Raw genomic sequence first — 14,545 nt, forward strand, 5'->3', positions numbered from 1 at the left:
AACATACTATTAGAAGTCCACTTAAAGGGTTTCAATTGATATTTCATCGGTAGAAAATTATATCGATTGAAATATTTACATACATTATATATTGACACCTTCTTAGTTTCTCGGTGAATCTATCTTTTTATATTTTGACATATTTTATTGATAATTAAAAGAATGAGGCTTAATAGCTGTTGTGTGGAATTTGAGATAATACGAGAAAATATAAACGCGAAAAACAAGACAACAGATTTACGTGGTTCACCAATAAATTGGCTACGTCCACGGGAAGAGAGGGAGCAGTTTTATTATGGAGAGGGTCCGATTCAAGGCATTCAACAATAGCATTGATCATACCAAGATGTGCAAATAAAATAAATATAGATATATTCCAAGTTATTGGGGAAGGTACTTTTCTAGTGTTTGACAAAAAAAATTTAATTTGACTTTGGCTTTCGTTTTCGCTATAGAATTTATTAGATCTATTTTTTTTTTCCTTATCCCGTTTTTCAATGACGTGGATGAAAAACTCGATGGCTTGAGTGAGCTCGTATGATGCCTCACTTTTAGTCTAGCCGGCTTGGGCATGTTTGAGCCGATTAAATGAGGAAAATTGACCCGAGCCCTTGAGCCCCGGATTTTAAAAGCAGCTTGGTCATAAGCCAATGCTGCATCCTCCGGGGTTTCATATGTTCCTAACCACAGCCTCGCACCTTTCTTATTCGGATCTCTTATCTCCGCCGTGAACGTACCCCATTGCCTCCGTCTGACACCTATGTACCGCCTCCAATCTTCTGGCGTGTTTTTCTGACGCGCTACTACCATATTAGGTCCCTTTATAATTTCCTCCTCGTATTCAAACTTTTCATGTGATTCGATTGAAAGGGAGCTACCTAAACTTGAGATAGCACTATTAGGTAATTCGACGTTGTTTAAATTCATAGGTGAAAAATATTTAAAAAAATCGAAATCATTTAGAAGATGTTGCTTTACTGATTCAAGAAAATCAAAATCAGATAAAGAGAACTTCATATTGATATTCATTTTTTTTTTCTCTATAGATATTTGGATGAACTTTCACAAACTATTTTTATTTATACCCTTTGGACTATACATGTAGCGACCTAGCTAGTCCGTACATATTATTGTTTAAACATATTTATTGAATTTCTAGGTTGGTTCCTTTTTAAGCACATGTATTTTATGTTTTTTTTTTGTTTATATTATTATTAGTTGATGAGTGATGAGCAAGCAATGCCTAGTATATATAAATACTTTTTTTTGTCATATATATTTCTTTAATTTTACTAGATCAATTTACTTTAATGTTCAAACTATATATTATTTTTAATGAAATAATTTATACTCATATTAAATATGTATGACTTGTTTCAAGCAATAATTTTCGTTCACATAGATTGAGTTTGAAGGAGTATTTTTCTTATGTTTTAGGTACGACGTAACGTAATTAAATATGCTTTTCAATATATGTCATATTAGTGAAATCATTTTCAAGCGTTAATTAATACATTGAATTGCAAATAAATGTTTTTAGATATTTAAAATTAGAGTACCAAAAGACCTTCATGATTATATACTTTAATTTTGTTCTTTAATTCGACGATCTAATTTATTACAATTAATAAAACAAATTTCATTTTATTATTAAAAAAATAAATTAGCTAGGAATCCCATAGTACTACTATGAAATTACAATCTATCCCTATTTAGTTTGTAATTACATTAATTATTGAAAAAGTAAACAAACCAGATACATTGTAGCTTGGATACATTAATAACTAGCTCACATACATTATAAAATTAATCGGATACATAATATGTAGCTCGAATACATTATAAAATAAATCAGATACATAATATATAACTGGAATACATTAAAAACTAATTCAGATATATTAAAAACTAGCTCAGACACATTACTAAATAATTTAGAATTAAGAGAAAAATAAAGGATTTTAGAGATTTTTAAAATAGAAAGAAGCGATAGAAATAAGGAAAACATAAGACATGTATTTTAGTAATTTAATTTTTTTTAAAAAAAAGTAACTCAGTAAATATAAGTGGTAGCAGGCTAATTGTGGTGCTTGTGAGTCTTTGGGCCTACTAGCGGACTAATTTGGGCTGGACTAAAAAGTTACGATTTCCTTCTTAAAATAATTGAAACAAGAGAAAATTTTCAAATAGCCACAAAAATGAAATTAATTAGATTTCATAGCTATAGTTTACTCATTACGATTCACAGTTACGCATGAGAGGGAGGAGAGCGGTGAGGGAGGTTGATAGAGTGAGGAGAGAGGGGAGAGAGGCGAATTATATTTGTAGATGTGTCAAATAATTGTATATATGTAATTGATATACATATGTATAAGAGAGGAGAGAGACACATGTAATTATAGCTAAAATTAAGGTGCAAGTTGTAATTATCAAAAAATATATTTATGTTTGCTAATTAACTAGTCCTATGTTTACTCATCTGCGTAATTTCCCCTTCAAAATAAGTAGAAACTATTTAATTCCTATCACATTTACTAATTCTCCCTGTAGTTTGAAATAATTACATTATATATCACTAATTAATAACGTCATAGCAAATTTGAAATCAAATACACTTAGATATACACGATTGTTGCTACCAGAAGGAGAAAGATAAGAGATAATAGGAGGGAGGTAAACAAGATTTTTCTCTGAGTTGATGTATGTGAATCACACTAGATATACATTAGATACATGAACTCATATGTATCTTGTGCGATTCACATGTATTTGCTAATAGGAGAGTGACAAGTGAGACGAGAAGGAGAAGAGCGAGATTTCTCTGTCTCAGATACACGTAAATCCACTTGGATATTGTATATCTAAAACAAACTACATATAATTTTGACCTCATGTAACTCTAGATACACGTACTGAACGTATCTGAATGCATCAAAATATGACAACATCCATAATATTGCAAACTAGATAGCGTATTTCTAAGTAATTATCTCTTAAATTAGGGAAATTTTTATTAGTTACCTTAAAAATAAAAATATATTTGTTCGATATCCGAAATTTTTGGATTATGAATTGGATTCAAATTTTATTTTTAAAATATACGAATTAAGTGAGTTTGTTTGAATTAACAGACTCTATTAGCTAAATATTTTTTTTTTATGTTTGTGACTGCTGTCTACACTACCAAAATTGATTTACTATTTCTTGTTTTTGGAATATAATGTTTCCAACAATTTCTGCCATCATAATGAATTATTAAGTGTACGTAATACTACTAAAAATCTCTGAAGTTGACATGTTACTCTTATAATTTTTGGATGTTAGTTAACCTAATAATGATGTGCAGCACGTGGTACTTTTTAATTTATCTTATATTTATGAATTATACTTCCATTTTTACTCTGCTTCTTTGATTAATTAACGATGGAAATTAAGTATGCCATCGCTTTCTAAAAAAAAATAAAATTTCAACACAATACTGTTTTTGGTGGTTACGTATATAATAGGATATATGATTTTTTCCAATGATTACCGGTTGGTATCAACAAATTGATTGAATGATTAACCACTAATCATTTGTTTACACAAACATAGTGTTGCATAGGTATATATAATTTTAAAGATGTCTTTTACATATAATGAAGTTATTCTCTTTTTTATAGATAATGAGCACTGAGCGGAGTGGTGACGATCGATATTTCTTCGTTAAAAGTTATTGTGTACAGCTAGATAAAAATTATTTTTTATTAGTAATCTTTGATTTCTCTACTATTTGAACTTTTTTTATATTGTGACACATATTAATCAAAATTCAAGTGTTTAAGAATAATGATGGTGAATGTCAAAATAAAAAAAAAATTATACTCCATTATTTAGGGTTTGAATCATGGACTTTTTCATTTAAATGGACACTCATTACCATTAAACCAAAGTCATAGATTTTATTTTGTCTAGCTTTAAATATATATTATTTAAATGTATAATTTGACATATAATTATAATGTAATTTTTCGACGAAATAGATAAGCCGCTGACAACACGGTACTAACTTCTGATCTTCTCAATACAAGTGAGAAATATTTTCTTTTATACGTATTTTCTTATTATATGAGAGACAATTTGTGCTAAAGCAAACACGTCTACATCGACATAGCTGCTTCAGCGTGTTACGAAAAAATATAAAACTTATTTCTTTTAAGGAGAATGCACAAGTACCCTCTTAACCTATATCCAAAATCCCATAAACATATTTATACTATACTAAGGTTCTATTAACCCCCTGAACTTATTTTATAAGTAATCTTCTATCGCTTTTCGGCCTACATGGCACTATCTTGAAAAAAAAGTCAACCAAATAGTGCCACATATTCAAAAAAGGGATGGAAAATTATTAACAAAATAAGTTCAGGGGGTTAATAGGATCTTTGTATAGTATAAGTGTGTCTCTAAGATTTCGGGCATAGGTTGAGGGGTTACTTGTGCGTTATCCTTTTCTTTTATTCTACTTTTACAGTTCTCGCTGAAGTAGACACGTCTCCATCGACATGCCTACTTCAGTGTGTTTCAAAAAAAAATATTAAGAATTTATTTCCTTTGTTCTTCTTTAATTTTATTAGTGTATAATTTTTTTAAATTATGGAATCTACTTCTTTTGTTCTACTTTAATTTAATTAATGTAAAATTCTTTTGAAATTACGAAATGTTTGTGTTGAAACAGGCACATCTCTATCGACGTGCCAGCTTCAACGTGTTTCGCGAAAAAATAAGTTCTTATATTCTAATTTAATTTAATTTGTGTATAATTTTTTCAAAATTATGGTATTCGTTTTAGCTTCGACTTTTAAATTCATATCTTTAGTTATTACTTTAATATTTTAAATGTCGGTAATATTTATTTATATCTTGTAATTACTTGAGTAAAAAATCAACGATCAATAATGAAAAATACAATAATTCATCTTAATGGACATCTTCACAATAAATTTATGCAAACAAAAAAATAATTAACAACTTAAATATCTAAAATATATTAAAATTTAATTAACTTTTTAAATTCAATCTATACCATATATATATATATATATATATATATATATATATATATATATATATATATATATATATATATAAATACCACTAAGATATAAATCGGCGCTAGCACGGACAACTTTGTCCAATATATATATTATAAAATATAAATGAGAGTGGACGATAATTTGAAGTGAAGTGATGGTAATTAGTAAGAGTTAGTGGGGAAAATGTATCATAATAGTTACATGAGTAGTATAAAATGGTGACACCTTTGTATGCCCACAAGGCCACAAATATATTATCCACTTTAATATTTCTATTTTAATATTAAATATTCATAAAAAATCACTATTTTCTACATTCTACAATTTTTTTCTAATTTTACAATCAATTACTAGTTTTCTTTTAAAAAAAAATACAAAAAACAAATACAATACTTGTCCAATTAAAAAAAAAGTATAATACATAAATGTTCCCCTTTACTTGGTATCATTTCACGTTTATACCTTTCATTTTGAATATTCACGAGTAGATACTTAAACTTGTATAAACTTGAACAAGTAGTCACATGAGTCATATGTGGCACAATACGCGTAGGACAAAAAACGACATGTAGGATGTCATGCATGACATGTGTGTCTCTATATATTCAAGTTTATAAAAATTTAAGTGTTTACCTGTGCATATTCAAAGTGAAAGGCATAAATGTGAAAATGAGACCAAGTTAAAGGGAACATTTATGTATTATGTTTTTTTTTTCATTTTGACAAATTTAAATTTCAAAATTTTACTTTATCATGTTTTAACTATAAAATTAAGACGTTATTTTAATTTTAGAATCGTGAAGTTAAAGTCTTTTATATTTTTGTAAAACTCCATATTTACATTAAATTGGATTGTTTTTTAACGGATGTATTTATTATCACTCTCAAACGCGTGGAGGATCTTGGTCGAGTACATTTTCACAGACATGATTGAAATAGTTCGTTTTTAACAAACTAACTTTTTTAGTCTGTTTTAAAAAGAATAATATTTTTTATTTTATTTTTAACAATATTTTAATTTCAACATTCTACTTATCATATTTTATCCATAAAATTAAGACATTATTTTATTTTTAGGATCGTGAAATTAAAACGTCTTTTATATTTTTTTAAAATTCCATATTTAAATTAAATTAGAGTTTTTTTTAACGGATGTATTTGTTATCACTCTCAAATGTGTGGAAGATCTTGGTCGAGTACATTTTCACTGACGTACTGAAATAGTCTGTCTTTTAGAGATTACTTTCATTTTTAGTCTATTCTTTTAAAAAAAAAATTAAAGTTTTTTTTTTTTTTTACAATTTCAATTTCAACTTTTTACTTATCATGTTTTAACCATAAAATTAAGACATTATTTTAATTTTAGGATTGTGAAATTAAAAAATCTTTTAAATTTTTTAAGAATTTCATATTTAAATTAAATTAAATTATTTTTTTAACGGATGTATTTATTATCACTCTCAAATGTGTGGAAGATCTTCGTCGTGGACATTTTCACAAACGTGACTGAAGTAACACCCAAAAATAAACAGGAAATAAATTGTTTGTTTTCTTATATAACCTTGAAATAATTTCTTTTTATATAATGTTGAGTATCGAAATATAAAACTTTCTCTGTTTAAAAAAGAGTAACTTAGTTACATAATTTAACTTATAATGGAGCTTAATAAAATAACAAGACTTTTAATCTTGTGATTCAATCGAGTTATACCAAATGTACGAAAATGTCTTTTAATTTTATGACTTTAAATTTAACACGTAGAGTATTAAAATCAAAATATTATTAAAAATAAAAAGAGACGAGTCATTATTTTTAAAATAATAAAATTATTACTCATGCTTTTAAGAAAATATTTTTAAAATATTTATTAATTAAATATGTATTCTAGATAAATTGAGATCGAGAAAATACCATAATCCTGTAACAATCCAATAATCCTGTAACAATCCAGTGATTCTGATGTTCTTTATTATGTTGGTCCACTTTAACTTACCTTCTCATATCCACCGTTCAATTTGATTCACTATTTCTTACCGTATATTTTCTATCTATTTTGTTATCGTTTTTACTATAATAATTGATTTAAAATATTTTTTTTATTATTTAATAAAATTTTAAAAAAATTATAAAAATTTCATTAATTTAAGAGATAATTATTTAAAATATATTTTAATTTATAACATTACATATTTTATTAAATTTTATTTGGTGCATCAGGTTCAAATACATCCAAAAATATGTATCTTAGAAAAAATGAGGTCAGATTTGTGCAGTAAATTTTTTTCAAGTAGATTCCTATTGATCTCGAATACATAACAAATATGTTAACCTATCTCCCATCTTATTTATTATTTTTTTTATATATTTAATATTTTAAATACACGTGAATCAAATTAGTTGTATATAATTTTTGTCTGCTTATCTCTCTATTTTAATGAATCTGCTAATAAAAATACATGTATCGAAATATATATTTCTCAATATATAATAGCAAACTTTTAAATTCGTAATGTAATATATAATATTTTAAAAATATAGATAATAAAATTATATAATGTGAAATGTCTTTAATTACATATCTTTTAACAAAATATCATAACTTTGTAGTAAAAAGTATTAACTAAAAATAAAGTTTAAAATGAATTCCCTCGTGAATAACTCATCTTCAAAGAATTTCATTAAACATTGAAGAATCGTTTGGCAGATATGTTATAGTTACACATAAATTAGTTATAAGAGAATATTTAATATTATATGCGAGATTTAGTTATTCATATTACATCATCATAAAATAATACATAATTTTACTTTTGACTTATATATGTATTAATTATACGAATTTTTAAATTTCAAATCCAACTATATTAAATTCAGACATACATAATTATTAACTATTTATCAAATAAGATCTTATCTATATATAATTTAATATTTGTATAATTCACCTCAAATATGAATCAAAATAGTAATGAAGTAAATTCATAATTATTTAAATAAGTTTTAAAATAATATATCAAATCAAACATAAATAAGCTAAAATAAATAAATAAACTGGGACCAATAGGGGTGTGACAAATAGTTGGGTTTGATTGAATTTGGATAGGTTGAATATGAATTGAGAAAAAATGGTTTGAACTACAATCCATCCAAATATATTATGAGCAAATATGAATTTGGTCAAATAAGGTTCGGACAAAATGTATTTAACCAATTTAACTAAATTTGTTTTTCAAAAAATAAATTTCCCTTCCCCACAGCTTCCCCCTTTTCCCCTCTCCACCTTCCATCAACCTACCCCTAATATATATATATTTTTTTTTCCAAAAACAAAAAAAAGAATATGTTTTTTCAAATTTACCACCTCCTCGCTCCACCAACCTATCCCTAAAATTTTTTTGTTTTCCAAAAACAAATTAAATCCATTATACAAACAAAAAAATTATCCACCTTCTCCGCGCATCCCCTGGTCCCCACACCAACCGATCCCTTAATTTTTTGTTTTTCAAAAAAATAAAATCTATTTCATTTCTTACTTATATGGACTGAATATGAATTCTTATGTTAATTCATTTTATTCATATTTGTCTGAGTTTAAATACGTTGAGCATCATATTAATCCATTTAATAAAAAAAAATATGAGTTATCCATTTAATTTATTATGAGCAAAATGATTTCATTTCACTAATTATATGGATTGAAAATGTTATCCCTATTAAGAACTAGTAAGTGTAATCATTAAACAATGATTAGGGATAATAATTGGTCAATGAGTAGTCATTGCAAAATTGTGTGAGGAATGGTGATTAGCTAATTAGAAAAGGCACGGGTTACGGTAATACATTATTATTAAAGTTTTGATATATTAATATACGTAATTAAATATTAGGTTTATTATATTATATGATTATTATGAAATTTATGATATTATGTACTTTGAATTTAAAAAATATGAGAGTTGATATATTAATTAGCATTAAGTTTAGAAACTTGATTAGAAATTCGTGTTCTATGATTTTTCGGTCTAGCCTAGACTTATTGTAATATTGATATTATTAGTTTTGAAATTTTATTGTAATTATTTATTCAAATAGATTGTATTGATATGGAAGTCCTACGAAAAGGAGAGACTCGAATCCTGCAATACTTGTTTGATAATTTAAGGCAAGTGCGTTTTTCAATCCTTTTTAACTGTATAGAATCATGTATTTCCTTGTGTTATTTGTTGGGGAGTGACGAGACTTGGTAATGAGTTGACTTGTTCATATTGAATCTTCCTAATGAGGAAAAAGGATAATAAAATGCAACTCGATTATATATTAATGTGTGATACGTTGAGAATAAAAAGCAACACAATCTTGTAGGTGTTGTATCACGATTGTGTTATTGTGAACTGTGCATTGATATGGAATGATCATCTCCTCATCAATTGTGCGAACATGTCATTTGCATTGATTTTGAGACATGGTTATGACAAGTGGTACGTAAGTTGATGAAGAATAAGGAATTAAAGAGTATGTGACATTTCGAGGGACGTGTCCCGCATCGCGACTAGTATTATGATCTGAAGGACGTGTCTTACTCCACGAAAGATTCTATTATTGAGGGTCGTGTCGCACACTATAATGGATGCATGAACAAATATGTTCCCATGGATCCCGTACTGAGCAACAACATGTATGTATCGTTAGGTTCGACATGCATCACTACACTTGATATTGCATTTAATTGCATTGTGCATAATTATCATCTGCGAACTTACTGTTATTTACTGTATTTAGATTAACAAACCAGAAAAAATAAAATTAAAATCCAACAATTACGAATACTTTTCTATGAAACTTGTGATTGGTGAACTTAATCTTGTGTGTTGCTAATATATAATTGCTAAAGTGATATTGTCATAAATTATGAACTATCAGGTTGGCCTAGTTTTATGCAAGTTCTAGGTGTGGAGGATCAGTTCGAGTGTAGAAAGTACTCTATACTCTTAGCTTTGTATTTAGGAGTTTTTTGCTTAGTATGCATGTGGTGTAGTATTCAAATCTTTTTTTTACATTTGTATAAGTTACGAGCCTGAATCTTCGTGATACTCTCTTCTCTTCTTGTCTAAGGCTATGGAAATTTTTGAGGTAGTTATTTGTCATCTTTGCGGACAATATCACTTGAGACTTACATATTTTCTTTTAAATCTATTGTAATATATTACAGGTTTGTGCACGTGACAATCAGATTTAAGATTTAGTTAATTTGACTTGTTATCCGCATTAGTAATTTTATCAAACTATTATTATTATTATTTTATTTTTATATTTTATCGCAATGATTGAGTTCTAAACTAACTTGTCTTGGTGGAATAAAATGAGTGTCATCACATCCATTCTAGAGACAAAAAAAATATATATTAAACCATGTTAGCGTAGGCACCTATCACTACAACAGAAATAATTTTAGCGGCATTAAATATTAACATTAATAAAGAGTGTTAACGTCTTTGTTGGCATTAGTTAAATGTCATTAGAACCAATGTCGCTAAAGGTTGTAGAGACATATGTAAAGAGTGACAATTGCCGCTAAAAATATATATTTAGCGGCAATTAAAAATTAAATGCCGCCAATGATTATTTTTGTTGTAGTGTGCGTCTAATGTTAGTAGATAGAGGGCTTAATAAATTTATACCTATTTTATACCTACTAGAAGTGATAATTTAATATTTTAAAAGTTTGTGTGAAGCTCACAGCGGATACTATAGTTAGAACAAATAAAATGATGACAGGTGATAATTGAATTGGATTATTTTTTTTAAAAAAAACAAGACTAGTAAAAATAATTAAAATTTTGACATAATTGAAATTTTATAATATAATTTACTTCATTACGATGCATAATTATATGTAGACGGAGAAGACAAACGAGCGAGATTGAGAAAAAGAAGAGTGATGTTGGTCAACGGAAAGAGGCTCAAGCATCAATAACTTACTACTAACAATGGTCGTTTGGTAGCTAGTTAGAATTATACAAAGATTAATTAAAAAGAGATATATATTATTTTATGCAGAGTTTTTTTATTCCACATTTTATCATGCAGAAACTATAAAGAAATATACAATTTCCCTCATGACTTATATGTAGGGGTGTCAAAGGTACGCTTCGGTCGGTTATATTTTGAAAAAATATATCATCCCAAATTTTCAGGTATTTTTAATATTCAACCAAAACTATATTTTTAAAATCATCCCAACGACATCGGTTTCTCTTTCGTATCTAGCTTTAGGGTACACATAATCACACCTTTAAGGCCCCTCTATTGACAAGATCTCCATACATGTGCGTGTGTATACTTGTATTGAGCAAACCTTTCACATAACACATAATTGTCACACATATTCATATATCAACGCACAAGTCCTTAGGTATAACTATATAAGCAATCCTTTCATACAAACACACCAAGACACTATGCACATTCATATTTCATCATGTAATATACTTAATATCATAGCATATAAGACATATTCAAAGCATGTCCATACATTTATTTTCATGTACATAGAAACCAAACCTAGGAACTATCCTATCAAAGTACACATGTGCAATGCATAGACAAGATCTCATACCCTTGTCCAAACTAGTACACCTATTAAGTCATCCTAGTTAAATGAATACATATCATACTTCACATACATTTACCTTACATTCTTAATATTAGACATTTAGTTAATATGAGAACTACCTTTCATTACACACCATGAACTTTTACTATATTGTAAGCATGTATAATGTGTAAGTGTGTGTGTACATAGGTCAACATGGTCACAAAATGGCTATCAACAACATATTGATGCAACCACCCTCTTACAGTTTGATGCATAGACCACATAACACAATTTAGCATTAAAGACAAGACAATTTTCAGATTACGTTCAAGACTCCTAACCTTGTACACGTGATAATCAGATTTTGTGGTTTAATTGAGTTGACCTTGTACTCCCACATTCACTATATTAATTGGGTTTTAGGCTAACTTGTCTTTATGGGATAAGACGAGTGTCATCACGTCAATTTTGAATTATGACAAACATATATTTCAAATTTGGAAAACATGACTCTATGTTTAACTATAATTTCGTTTATTTCAAATATAGTTAAAATATATGTTTGAATTCTAGAGCAAAATATCAAATACTAATAAGCATAACCATGTTTTCTATGCTCAGAACCCCTTAATTTTTAATGTGCAATTTTAATAACAATTGTTTCACTATTTTTTAATAAGTTTTATATATAGCTTTGAATTGTATTTGTGTTAAAGATTTATTTTACTAAATTAGTCTATTAATTATACTTTATAAATATGACTATTGATACCTATGTAGTTATTTGATGACAAAAATTATAACTTTTAAAAATATTTTTCTTTAAAAGGATAAGTAATAAATAAATAATTTTTTTTATATACACAAATAAATAAATAAATTTCAAAGTAGATTTAGGTAAAAAAAATACAAAAAAAAAAAAAGGAGAGGAAAGAGAAATCAATGGCAAAGAAGCAAAATAGAACACGAATTATCATGTCAGAATGTAAACTTATAAGGTAATACCCTCATACAACTTGTATTATCTCATACATTTTGAAAAGGTTTTTGAAACTAATATGCGAATATTATAGTTGTTGAACAACTCAAATGATAGACATATGATAATTAAATTAAAATATTATTGTTTTTGTAAAAAAAAATGTAACACTAGGTAAATGAAATAATACGAAAGACATCGAAAGAAAAAAAATAGAACTTAAAAAAGTAATAATAGTTTGGACATAAATTAAGATTTTATAATAAAATTTGTTTAATTACGATGCATAATTATATGTTAGACGGAGGAAGAAGTGAGTAATATTGAGAGAGAAAAATGAGGTGAGCAAAACATAAAAGAGTTACGTTGGACATTGGAAAGAGGTTCAAGCATTCGATAAATTACCACCACATAAATTAGAGTCATACAAAGATTAATTTTAAGAAAAGATATATTAGTTTACACAGAATTTTATTTATTCCTATATCATGCATAAAAAAGTATATAATTTATGCTCAGGACTTATATCAATATTAGTTATACGAATTTCTGAATTGCAAATCAAAAATAATATTTATTTCATATATATATAACTTTCCTCTTAATTTCTGACTATTAAAAAGAATATTTATTATCTATATATGATTTAATACTTATATAATTCATCTCTAACATAATTTAAGATAGTGATATAATAAATTTACTTTGGAAGATTTTTATTTATTTTTTAGTAAATTAGACGGTATATTTAAATATCCAAACCACCCACGTGTCAGTTGCTTAATGGCTGCAAATTAATACATGTGCAGCAAATATTCAGTTGGGTCATCTTCAAACTCGGAAGCTAATTGACTGATCCAAATGTATTTGTCCAAAGACAGGACAAAACCAATAAAGGACAAACACTAAATAATACCAAATAATATATATATATATATTTATTTATTTATTTATTTATTTATTTATTTATTTATATATTCGATTTTTAATTCTATAAATTCAGAATTTATAAAATTTGGTTTTAATTATATAAATTTAGAATTTATATATGTTTATCCTACCTATTTGTATATGATTTGTTGATAAATTTGATTTGAATAAGTTATGAAAAATTCATAATAAATTACAATAATTGTGTATTGGTAAAGATATAAACGGTGTTCTGAAAAATTTCTAAATGTCTAAATATAGAATTTGTATATGCTTACCTTGTTTGTATATAGGTAACAAAATATACAACAGGTAAACGGAATATACAAACAAAAAATACCCTAGCAAACGAAACTACAATTATAAAGCTTAATTCAGTCATACGTAGATACGAATCGTAATTAAGCTTAATCTCTTTGTTATTTATGAAATTTTATCTTAGTAGAGATGGCTTAACGAAATCTACTTGAAATGATTATAATTTTTTTTTAAAAAAAAGGCGGGTAAAACTCACACAATAGATATTATAGCAGACGGAGGAATAAAATATTGACATGTGGCAATTGGATCAAAATGTTTTCTTAAAATAAGAAGTAAAAGATCACAATTGTTGCATTTGTTGGATCAATACATGTATGTTGTATTTGTTAAATCAAATTGTATCACGAATATAATTAATTTGTATATACTTTCTCTCATGATTTGTAATATCAATATTAATTATACGAGTTTCAAAATTACAAATTAAATATAATATTTATTTTACACATACATTACATAACTTACCTCCTAATTTCTAACTACCAAAAAGAATATTATTTGTATATATGATTTAATAGTTCTATAATTAATCTCTAACATAATTCAAAAAAGTGATATAATAAATTTAGTGTTTTTAAAAGTTAAAAGATATCATTTCAAATGAAATATATAAAACTAAACTCTGGAGATTTTTATTTATATTT

The 14,545-nt window shown here is 26.5% G+C and overlaps 1 protein-coding gene across 1 annotated transcript; it reads right to left on the reverse strand.

Moving 5' to 3' along the window:
- Window positions 1-332: 332 nt before the first annotated feature.
- On the reverse strand, window positions 333-1,066 carry JRE3 (jasmonate-responsive ERF 3). The gene has a single exon (XM_019215754.3). It carries the CDS (start codon window positions 1,027-1,029, stop codon window positions 382-384), a length of 648 nt encoding a protein of 215 aa, XP_019071299.2. The 5' UTR covers window positions 1,030-1,066; the 3' UTR covers window positions 333-381.
- Window positions 1,067-14,545: the final 13,479 nt, after the last annotated feature.

This window comes from Solanum lycopersicum, chromosome 1 (assembly GCF_036512215.1).
Source record: "Solanum lycopersicum chromosome 1, SLM_r2.1".
NCBI classification, from domain to species: Eukaryota; Viridiplantae; Streptophyta; class Magnoliopsida; order Solanales; family Solanaceae; genus Solanum; species Solanum lycopersicum.

What these genes read in the sequence shown, in the direction of transcription:
- JRE3 (XM_019215754.3), bottom strand. Translation starts at nt 1,029, where the DNA reads ATGAATATCAATATGAAGTTCTCTTTATCTGATTTTGATTTTCTTGAA.